The sequence below is a fragment of the Hemicordylus capensis genome, chromosome 3 (assembly GCF_027244095.1).
Source record: "Hemicordylus capensis ecotype Gifberg chromosome 3, rHemCap1.1.pri, whole genome shotgun sequence".
In the NCBI taxonomy this organism is placed as follows: domain Eukaryota; kingdom Metazoa; phylum Chordata; class Lepidosauria; order Squamata; family Cordylidae; genus Hemicordylus; species Hemicordylus capensis.
This window is the reverse complement of record NC_069659.1, coordinates 58,758,421-58,770,590: the sequence shown is the minus strand read 5'-3', so window position 1 is coordinate 58,770,590 and position 12,170 is coordinate 58,758,421. Positions and strand designations below refer to the sequence as shown.

Below are 12,170 nucleotides of genomic sequence, written 5' to 3'. Positions count from 1 at the left end.
CTTTTATAGTTGTTTTGCAGTCAAGCAAAAGTTTTTAAAACCCTTAAGCAGTTTAGTAGGCATTCATTTTTAAAACAATGCTCTTTAACGACTGATCTAGCATAGTTTTATCAGTAGTAATCTCATAGACAAAATGGATTCCTTGTGTGTAGTATGAAACTGAGCAATACACTTTTCAAGACTAATGGAAAACACTTTTCATTGTTTTTCAAAAGGCTAGGACACTCGCATCAATGCTGAAGGATGCTGAACGAAAAAATGAAGATCTTGAGGCATTATTGAAAGCACAGCAGGTTGAATCTGAACGGGTGCAAAGTGATATTGAACAGCTTTTTCATCACAATAGGAAGCTGCAGACAATAGCTGAAGAACATGAGATACTGAAGAGATCTTCCATTGACCTTCTTGAAAAGTAAGGTATTTGACAATGGATTTTAGCAAAATAAATCTTTCCCTCCAGTCCCAGAAAGCAAGAAACTCAATCTGTGCTCAGAAAAGACTGTATATAAATATGCAGATTATCCCCAATTGAGATGCTTGTAAAAAATTAGGGAACAAGCTGCAGAATATGGCTGGCTGGCTGGGATTTTATTTATTTATTTATTAAAACTTTTTATACCGCCCAAAACTTTACGTCTCTGGGCAGTTTACAACAGAATAAAAACAAAGTAAAACATTTGTTAAGACAAAAATGCAGGGGGGGGGGCACACACACATTACAACAATTTAAAAAATTTAAAATAATATATTTTGAAACAGCATTAAAACCATTTAAACAATTAAAACAACATTAATTGTTGTTAATTAGCAGCAGATTCTGGGTGTTAAACCAAAAACACCATATCCCACAGTACAAAACCAGCATTTTGAGTTCAGAACACAATGCTGAATCAGTCTAATACATACTCAGTCTTGGGAGCAGCACTTCTTTAAATAAGCAGCTTATTTTGTTTGTTTGTTTGTTAGTTTATTTATTACGTTTATAAACTGTCCCATCCAAAGGCTCTCAACAACGTTAAAAGACATACAAATACACAATTCAAAACACAGTGCTAAAAACAATTAAAACCACTGAAAACTAATTAAAATACTTTAAAAAACACTTTACAAACCTTGGAAGGCTAGGCCAAACAAATAGGATTTTAGGACTCTCTTAAAGTTCGACAGCGAGCCTAAACTGCAGATATCTGCCGGGAGTGCATTCCATAGGCCAGGAGCAGCTACAGAAAAAGCCCAGTTCCCAGTCACCACCAGATGTACTGGTGTTAACTGGAGACAGACTCTCCAGATGACCTGAAAGAGCGATGGGAATCATACCAGAGAAGGCACTCTAAGGTAGCCCGGACCCAAGCTGTTCAGAGCTTTAAAGGTAATAACCAGCACTTTGTATTTTGCCCGGAAACATTTCGGCAGCCAGTGCAGCTGTTTTAAGACAGGCATAATATGGTCTCTCCAGGTTACCCCAGGAACCAATCTGGATGCCGCATTTTGAACTAACTGAAGTTCCCAAACTATGTACAAAGGCAGCCCCATGTAGAGCACATTGCAGTAGTTGAACCTGGAGGTTACCAGCTGATGCACCACTGTTTTGAGATCGTTCTCTTCAAGGAATGGACGCAGCTGTTGAATCAGCCGAAGCTGATAGAAAGCGCTCCTGGCCATAGCCTCCACCTGAGATATATTCAATTGCCACTACTTCTCTTCCAGAAGCATCAGGTAACTCTTGTGCTACCTTCAAGAGTTTCAGCTTGAACAAGTGAAATGAGGAGAGAAAGGAAGAATACTGGCTAGTTTTGCCCCCTGTGTATGTCAGCTAGCTAGCTGTCTTCTCTCCCCCAGCCAGGGTTCTAAAATATGGGAAGAAACTCTCCCTGTGTACAGCAGTTGTTGTTGCAGACTAGTGCTGAATGCAAGGGAGAGACTAGGATCTGGCTGATTAGAATGTTCCTATTCCCTTTTTTACCTGCTGAGCCTGAAAGCAAGGATTATGTCTGCAGAGGGTTTTAGAGACTTGAGTATTCATGCCCCACTTGCTTGTGGTGTTTAATCTCTCACAGTTTGAGAACAAAGGCAGTAAACAAGAACTTGATGCAATTTTTAAAGTAAGACACTACACGAGTATGAGTAAGAAGTGTATCTGGTAAATTGAGATTACTCATTTCAAGATTTAGCAGACACTTAATTTTATGCGCATGATAATTACTGGCTTGCAGAATTAGGTGGCAATGATAGATCTCAGCCGGTAATCATTTTAGTAATTCCTGTGTTGTTGCTTAGTTGTGGAGACTAACCTTTATGTATAATCAGTATCTTAAATTGGGATCTGCAAATACTTACAGACTTTTAGTGATGTGCTCCTAGTTTGACTTCTGGGTGAAACTGCCAGTATATAAACTAATTTAGATGGTCCCTACTATCAGCGTTTATTTTACCATAGGTACATGGGCAGAAAGTAGCAATAGTTTGCTAAACAATAAGGCTTTTCTCACAAGCAGGCTAGGGCAGCCTAGCTTTGTCCTGGCTGCTTGTTTGGAGCACCAGGATTCATGCAGATTCTGGCGCTCTCGCCCAGCCAAACCCAACTTGTAAGCCTGGCCTTTAGCCGAAGTTAAGGGCACGAGCATTTCCGTAACCCAGCTGCTGGGATTGTATGTTTGCTTGGGCTGCTTGCAGCCAGAGCAGACACAGGTGCCTAGAGTGCCCAAGGCACCGTACTGAGTCCAATCCCCCAAGGCACCGCACTGAGTCCTGGCCTCTGTTGATCTGCACTGTTCCATGAAGCTCAGATCATGCGTCATGCAGCAGTGTGCTGTAGATATCATTGATGATTGTCTGGGGTGGAAGGTAAACTGGATCGTGCCTCCCCCATCTGTTTCCCTGCTTGTTGAAATTAATTCACATGCCTGCATGAACAGCCTTAATAAATTAGTTGAAATCCAAAACATACGTTGAAACCTACGAACAGCACTTTATACAAGGCTTATACTGTAAGTGGCCCTTGAGCTGCAAAGCACACACCCCTGCAAACACACATGTGAGCAAGTTGGTCAGCAGTCGGGCATGGAACCAACCAGAGAGAAGACGACCTTGGACTTAATCCTGAGTGGCACCCAGGACTTGGTGCATAATGTCAATGTCATGGACCCTTTAGGAACAGTGACCATAGGGCAATCAAGTTCAGCATATATGCAGGGGGAGAATCACCAAGGAAGTCTAACACAGACACTCTGACTTTCAGAAGAGGAAACTTCTCCAAAATTAGGAGTTTGGTGAAAAGAAAACTGAAAGGGAAAATCAAAGTCACTTCGCTCCACAATGCATGGAGTTATTTAAAACCACAATACTAGAAGCCTAGTTAAAATGTTTACCGGAAAGGTACCACTGAGACTGGGAGGATGCCAGCATGGCTAACAGGTAAAGTCAAGGGTGGAAAGGCTTCCTTCAGAGATTGGAAGGCCTGCCCAAATGAAGAGAACAGAAAGGAACACAAACTCTGGCAAAAGAAATGCAAGGTGACAATAAGAGAGGTGAAAGGGGAGTTTGAGGAACATTTAGCTAAAAGCATCAAGGGGAATAACAAAAACTTATTTACACCAGAAGCAGGAAACCTGCTAGGGATGCAGTTGGACCATTAGATGATGAGGGTGTGAAAGAGATTATTTGAGGATAAAAAGGTTGCAGAGAAGCTAAATTTATTTGCATCTGTCTTCATGAACCTGTTCCTGAACCAGGCCAGGCAGCATCCATCCAGGAGTCCTTAAAGAACTCAAATGTGAAATTGCCGACCTCCTTGCAAAAAATATATAACTTATCTCTACAATCAGGCTCTGTACTGGAGGACTAGAAAGTAGCCAATGTAACACCAGTTTTCAAAAAAGGACCCAAGGAGAACTGGGAAATTTAATCAATCAATCAATCAATCACATTTTATATTGCCCAAAACACGAATTACAAACCAGTTAGCTTAATGTCTGTTCTTGGCAAATTGATAGAAAGCATCCTCAAGGATAAAATTGTAAAGCACATAGAAGAACAGGCCCTGTTGGAGTAGAACCAGCATGGGATCTGCAAAGGTAAATCTTGCCTCACAAAACTTTTGGAGTTTTTTGAGACTGTCATTAGGTGTGTGGATAAAGGTAATCTGGATGACATAGCTTAACTGGACTTCCAAAAAGCTTTTGACGAAGTTCCTCATCAAAGTACATGTGTGGATTGCTAACTGGTTGAAAGACAGGAAACAGAGGGTAGGTATAAATGGAGAGTTTCCACAATGGATGGAAGTAAGAAGTGGGGTCCCCCAGGGATCTGTACTGGGACCGGTGTTTTTTAAATTAATCATAAATGGCCCCTGCTACTGAGCAAAGGGGCACCTTTCAAAGTGGAGATTCTCTTATATTAGAGGGAGAGCAACTGGCTATATCCAACCCTAGCACAGAATCCCTCCAGTGGCTGTTGTTGGTGTTAACCTTATATTTCTTATTTAGATTATGAGCCCTTTGGGAACAGGGAACCATCTTATTTATGTATTCTTTATTTTTCTATGTAAACTACTTTGGAAACTTTGTTGAAAAGTGGTGTATAAGTAGTAGTTGTAGTATTTAGGGTAGTGAAATCCAGAACAGACTGAGGAGTTCGAAAAGGATCTTGCCAAACTAGGTGAATGGGTGACAAAATGGCATATGCGGTTCGGTAAGTGTAACGTGATGCATATTTGGGTAAAAAAGCCCAACTTAATATATATGTAGATGGGATCTGAGCTGTCATTGACTAACCAGGAGAGGGATCTTGGAGTTGTGGTGGACAGTTTGTTGAAAGTATCTACTCAGTGTGCGTCAGCTGTGGGAGAAGTAAAATTCCATGCTAGGGTTCAATAGGAAGGGGGTTGAAAATAAAACGCTGATATTATATTTCCCTTATACAAAACTATGGTGCAGCCACACTTGGAGTACTGAGTATAATTCTGGTCACCATTCCTAAGGAAGGACATTGTAGAGCTGAAAAAGGTGCAGAAGAGGGCAACCAAGATGATCCGGGGCCCAGAACACCTTCCTTATGAGGAAAAGCTACATCATTTGGGGCTTTTTAGTTTTGGGGGGGGGAGACTGTGGAGAAAGTTGATAGAGAAATTTTTCTCCCTATAACATAACATGGACCCTTGATAAGTCCATAATGCTGGAAAAAGTTGAAGGAAAGAGAAGAGGAGGATGGCCAGCAGCAAGGTGGATGGACTCAATTGCAACAGCAATGAATGCACCACTGAGACACTTTAAAGGCCACATTGAAGGCAGATCATCCTGGAGAGAATCCATCTATGTGGTCACTAAGAGTCTGCACGACGGCACTTAATCAATCAACATAACACTAGAACCAGGGGTCATCCCATGAAATTGATTGCCAAGAAATTTAGAACCAACAAAAGGAAGTACTTTTTCACACCACACATGATCAACTTGTGGAATTCTCTGCCAGAAGATGTAGTGACAGCCAACAACCTGGATGGCTTTAAGAGGGGTTTGGATAACTTTATGGAGGAGTAAAAGAGGCACCTTTTACTCTGAATAATATGCCTCTGAATATCAGTTGCAGAGGAGTAACAGCAGGAGAAAGGGCGTGTCCTCAGCTCCTGCCTGTGGGCTTCCCAGCAGCATCTGGTGGGCCACTGTGTGAAACAGGATGCTGGACTAGATGGGCCTTGGGCCTGATCCAGCAGGGCTGTTCTTATGTTCTTAAGTGCAGGAATGTACAAATTTTGAGAGTGAAACGATAGCTTGTATTATCATAATTCTTCATGAACAAGTGCATTGTATTAATTCATATTAAAATACTTTGAATGTTTGTAGGTATGAAACAGTTGAAAGTCAATATAAAGATATGCAGGTAACATGTAATTCACTGAATAAACAACTTGAGACTATTAAGAAGCTGAATGAATCACTAAAGCAACAAAATGACAAGTAAGTTACTTTTTATAAAGTTTAAAAGAATGCTTTTTAAGAAAATGCTTCTGTTTTGTTCTAACAGTTTAAAGTAGGTTTTTCAGTGTACTTGGAAATATTCTGAAGTATGTTTCTCATGGTTCAGTCTGTTTTCTCATAGCTTGAGCGGTGTTTTTGTTTTCGGTACAACAATAATAATGGTGAAGATTATTATCAAGATCATAATCATGTGATTGTATAGTAAAACCGAAACTCTTTATTATTAAAACGTTCCAAATTTTGTTTTACTTTACAACCTTATTTTGCATGTGAAGTATAATGGATTTTTAGGGCATTTTGAATCTATACCACGGCATATTCCAGTACTTGATATTTTAACAATTCTGACCCCAACTTAATCTGTTTATCTGGTCAGTTCTCATCTTCCCAAGTGCTCTTGACTCTTCAGTATGCTTGGTAATGATTAGGAACAGATTGAAAATGATTAGTTTCAACACTATTATGTTTAATGACATGAATGTATTTTATTGATATTTTTGTAAACTACTTTGGGAAACTTTTTTGAAAAGCAGTATATAAATATTCATCGCATGCATATTTTAAACTTCTCTTTAAGCTTCCATAACTGTGTACACAAGATATATACAGGTTGAGTATCCCTTATCCGGACATCCAAAATGCTTTAAAATCTGGACACCACGCCATAACAAAAACAAAAAATAAAACGCCTCGGCTCATTTGCTCCCAGATTCCCAATTTTGCTGCTTTTAAACATGCAGTCAAAACTTACTTATTTCAGAAGGCTGTTAGTGACAGTCTAGTTGTCTAGTTGCGGCTCTGTTTTTATTGTGAAGCTTTTTAATCTTTTTGATGTTCTTGTTTTGGCACTAGAGGGAAAAGGAGAAAGCTCCCCTTCTCCACTCCCTGCTCAGTTTGGCGCCTTCTCTGTTGGCGTCTGTTTTGGTGCTCTGGATCCCATGCCCAAGATATCTTATTATGCAAACATTCCAAAATCTGGAAAAATCCAGAACACTTCTGGTCCCAAGCAGTCTGGATAAGGGATACTCAAACTGTACTGCATTTTTAGGGCAGAATATACCTTGAAACTTAATAATGGAACCTTACTGAAACTCAGCAGCACAAGTGATTATCAAAAAAGTGATTATCCCTACTTACATTATCTGTATTAGCTATCTCCAGTTCTATTTAAAAATAAGATGTTTTCAATTTGGTCTTTTTCAACTAAGGATACCATTTCCCTGAGAATCCTGAGTAGCACACTCCTACACTTAAGGACATGTTTCTGATAGTGTGCTTCTGAGAGGGTCTTTCAGAGAATATTCATCTACTCTTTAAATCATTATAAGTTCAAAATGCAGTTTTGAATGCCTTTTGGTAATCAGGTACATAAACCTTGTAAAGGAGGGACTATGACAATGACAGTGTGTACACACTGAAGGTTCTATTATCAGACTCAAAACAATAACTTTGTCAATATGACTGGGGTAAAGTTAAGAATAGAAGGGACATTCAGATATGCATGCACCTCCTTCTCTAAAATACGAATTGAATACCCACCTCTCACCTCATGAGTGTGTGGTGTAAATTGCTAAAAACTTATTCAAACAATAATGTTTGAAAACTATCCGATTCTATAGGTATCTCAGAATTAGACTAATTTCGTATTTCCTGGAATGGATATTGGAGAGGGAGGGGGAAATCCAATATGTTAATATTGATAATGGTTAGAAGAGAGTGCTTTATTCTTATTTTTCAGTTAACCATAGATCTTATCTTATGATTTAATTTTTAAAAAAAAGCTCTCATCTATTTTCAAATTCTAGGTTATACATTGCAAATTGGTTTTTTTATTTTTATTTTCATGGCTGAACTGCTTTATTCGATGGTTGGCAATGTGAACATAATACTAGTTATATGATTAAAAATAGATGAGAGAACAACTATGTGCAGAAGGTATACAACTGAAAACTAGCTTTCTAAGCTCATAACTGAAAGACTCAATTCTTGGCAGAATTTTAATATTGTTACCTTTCAACATTTCAGAACTGTTGCTCAGTTACTAGAAACAGAAGAACATAGAAAAGAATTGCACAAATTGTTACAAGATAAAGAAGAAAAAATATCAAGTAAGTTAGTGTTGGAGTATGCAAACATCTTGTATAAGCTTCCTCAGGCATCTTCCTTTATAGACTAAGCCTGAAAAATACTGTTCACCTGTAAATGCTATGCAAGTTTGAAGGCCACCCCTTTCTTGGCATGCTTAAAGGTGATAGCTTCTTTAAGTAGATTCAATCCCCCAATAGTTTTTGCATCTAGAGGGTTGTAACTACAGCTGAAAGTATAACACATGCTATATGTTTTGCCTACATAAGCCATAGCACAAATTCCTTTCATGACTTGTTGTTTAAAGAATGTGTGTTCTGTCTTTGGGATTGCAATACTATACACGCTTGCTTGGGAAGAAGCCCCATTGAACTCGGTGGGACTTCTGAGAGAGCATGCACAGGATTGTACTGAGCCAGAACAAAACCTCTCAATAAACCTGCAATTATACAGCAGCACTTCGCTTGTGATGCTGCAGAGGCCTTTTCTGCTTGAACTCTGTGCTGATTAATGAAAATTCTCCAGTCAGAATCACAGTGCACAGTTAAAAGTTGAGGTTTGTACTGAGAGCAGAAGTGAGCACTTTGCTTCATTTGGCTCAAGAGCAGGTCTTCATAGTTGCAGCATTGTCCATAGTGAACAGTGACAAGAAAGTTGTGGCAACAGCTAGTCTAATCCAAGCAGCTTCCATGGTACATTAAAAGTGAATGAAGCTTCCTCCCCCAAGGCAGGTAAAACAATTTTTTAAGCAGCAACTTTCCATTTAATTACAAAAAATATATGTGTTGATAAAGCTTCTTTCCTACATTAACTCTTTAGGATCAAATGTGTCAACGTATTTCTGCAGCTGACTGCAAAATGACTTAGAGAAGCAAGCACTTAAAACTATAAAATAAAAGCTATAGTGTTCAGCAGATGGCAGTGCTGTGTAACTCATGTAGCTGTGGTTAAGTGTGATATTCTTTCAGGTATTTGGCAAAACCATAGCTTTTTCGCTTACAAATTCCTCCAAAGGTTTGCAACAAAAGGTAAAGATTCAGGAAGAAAAACTGAAAGCCCGGCAGAAGGAAACAGCAGATATGGAAGAGACTATAGATATCCTTAGAAAGGAATTAAGTAAAACAGAGCAGGCAAGAAAAGAACTGAGTATTCAGGTAAGCTTGCTGTTGGGGTTTATGCCTGATTTAATTCATTTCTGAAAAAACACTAGTTACAAATATTTAATATAATATATACTTACAGTGCAACCCTATGGAAAGGAATGGAATCTGTGGAAACCTGAACCTTTTTTTTTCCTCCTTTCATCCTTGCTCGGTACTCTCGACAGTAAGCACTACTTTCTAGTCTATCTTTGACAACAGCCAAGAACCCCACTATCTTAAGCAGAAGCCAAAAGATGCCCAGTAGATCTTGGAATACAGTTCTTGTAGTACTGGAAGCTAAAATCCAAAGTATCTTCTATATTGCAAATTGGTACAAACACACTTTAAAAACTTAATGAAACATATTTTAGTAAACCCCACTCCACCATGCATAGCAACACTTACCTGTCACCTAGGGATGTGCACAAACTGGTACACTGCAGCCCCGCACTAATGCTTTTGGGGAGACTGCCAGCAGAGTGGCGGTGGGGGAGAGGAAGTGGCGGGGCAGGTAAAGGCACCTCCCTGTCCCTTATAGGAAACCCACCCCCTTCCTGCCTCCTGGGAGTGTATGAACTAGTTCGTGCGTATCCCTACCGTCACCCCTCTTTTTATGTCCTTAAGTTCAATTTCTGCTTGCTATCTGCGAAGGCCAAACCTACATTCCCCCTTTCTTCACCTTCTGGCAGTCACCTGTTGCTATTAGTTTTGAACATATAAAGCTGCCCTTACACTGAGTCAGATCAGTGGTCCTTCTAACTCAGTATTGCCTACACTGAGGGCAATAGCAATCCAGGATTTCAGGCCAGGGTCTTCTCCAACCTCACCTGGGGATACCAGTGATTGAACCTGGAATCATATGTATAAGGCATTTGCTGTACTACTGTGCTACAGCCCAGTTCCCTTTAGTCACGTGAGATGGTCTCTCCTGTCCTTCAAGCCTCTTTTCTTGGAACAGCAGGTTATACCAGTTGCTTGAGGTGTGTAATCATTCTTTTATACTGGGAGGTGAGTTCATTCTTCACCTCATTTGTGAAATCTTTTTTTCCACATTTATAGTTGGTGCGCTGTTCATAGCAGTTCATTTGCCTGCTGGTACCAAACAATGTCTGAAGCATCAGCGTTTGTTTAAGCACACTTTCTGTATGATTTGCTTTTGTGTATTAGTGAATCAATCACACAGACTTAGTGCAGACATCACACCAATCTGTGGCTTCTGCTACCTATAGTTTAGAGCCTGTTTGTTAGTTTAGATGTCTACAAATAATCTTAATTTCACCCAGTTTACTAGATGATGGTGGAAAATAGGTGTGTTGGAGATGATGGAATAATAATTGGTTTGAGATACTTGAAAAGCAAGATATACACTTATTAAATAAAATAATAGTATGTATTGTGTACCTTAGGCATCTTCCTTGGAAGTTCAGAAGTCACAGCTAGAAGGACGACTGGAAGAAAAAGAGGCCTTAATCAAACTCCAGCAAGAAGAGTTGAACAAACATTCTCATATGATAGCAATGATACATAGTTTAAGTGGTGGTAAATTAAATGCAGAGACTGTGAATCTCAGTTTATAGTACTGATTATCTAATATTGTATTAACTTAAGAGTCAACCAACATTAATATGCGCCTTAAGTATTGTTACGTAAAGAAAATTCTGATTGTCATTCTTGAAAATTGCTTTTATTTTGAACGTTTTGTTTATTTTGACACGATATTAGCTCCCTTTTTGACACGAATGTCCCCACTTCTGTCAGCTGCTATGGAGGCCTTATTTCCTGGTTTGACAAGCAATTACTTGACATCATTCTGAAAAGGAGCAGACTAGAGATCCTTTTGATGCACATCCTATCCCTGATAGTGGGAATTGTGATGGATGGGTAGGTGGCACTCCACTTCTGGGCTGACATTACATGTGGTTTCAAAGTCAGTTTTGAATGTCATGCATATAAAAATGTATATAGTTGAGTCCAGCTGTTTAACACACAAACCCAGAAATTAAAGGGGCAACATCCAAAATGTATGTAAGATACATTTTTAAAAGCAATGAATTGCACATAATTCAAATTCCTACATTATGTATTAATTGATAGCTGATAGCCTATTAATGTCTAGTTTCCAAGAAATAGAAAACACTAGTGTGTATATTCAGCTTAAACCATTTATCTTCCAGTATTAAATCCTATCGAGTTCCACTTGCTACTTTTCAGTTTTTAGGTTTCTGAAAATGTCTGTAGTTTATCAACTTTATCTGACAATCGCAAGCTATCAATTCTTCACTGTGTAAAGATTTTTAGAAAAAAAAATTGAATCTTCATTATACATATTTTTGCTACATTTAGGTAAAGCTAGAATTCCATATATTTTTAAACTACTGCCTGAATATTTTTCAGCTAATGGACTTAAATGAGAATATATATTTTAAAAATAACTTTGAACATAAAGCAAAGGTATGCATTTTGCTCAAGTACAATACCCTATCTATCTCCCATGCATTTTAATGAAAGAAACTTGACAATGTTTGGAGATATTAAAATTCTGAAACTCAGTGAACAATAATTCCACTTGGAGTGGACTGATGTAAAGCCAGAATGCCATCAATCTTATTTAACTTTTGCTTTGACTCCCTATGTCTCTATCTTCTACTCTAGCTATGTGGCCTTGATGCTGTCACTACATTTTAGAAAGCATCCTCTGTTTGTGTCTCAGTGGCTTTTGCCTTTTTAAAATGAAATATTTATTATGGGCATATTTTTATAAGTGTTCTTTTGTAATTTTTTAGATGTCATTTATCTCTGCGAAAGGAAATAAAACATTAATTCCAGATTTGTGTGTGTTTAATGTATATTAGAGAGCACAAGTGCATGATTTATACATGCATGACTGGATGATTTTTGTCACCACCTCACTGTCACTTTAAGCTACATTTGATATCTGCTGATGATAAAATAAGTTTCCTTTTAAAGA

At 38.6% G+C, this 12,170-nt stretch overlaps 1 protein-coding gene across 1 annotated transcript in view; it reads left to right on the top strand.

Annotated features, from left to right (window-relative positions):
* The window catches only part of CIP2A (cellular inhibitor of PP2A), a 62,341-nt gene extending 50,314 nt beyond the window's left edge, over positions 1–12,027 (top strand). The window contains exons 17-21 of the mRNA XM_053304971.1: positions 216–412; positions 5,841–5,954; positions 8,001–8,083; positions 9,075–9,214; positions 10,609–12,027. Of these exons, the coding sequence (XP_053160946.1) occupies positions 216–412; positions 5,841–5,954; positions 8,001–8,083; positions 9,075–9,214; positions 10,609–10,779 (705 nt within the window). The 3' untranslated portion in view covers positions 10,780–12,027. The remainder of the gene's footprint in view (positions 1–215; positions 413–5,840; positions 5,955–8,000; positions 8,084–9,074; positions 9,215–10,608) is intronic.
* Positions 12,028–12,170: the final 143 nt, after the last annotated feature.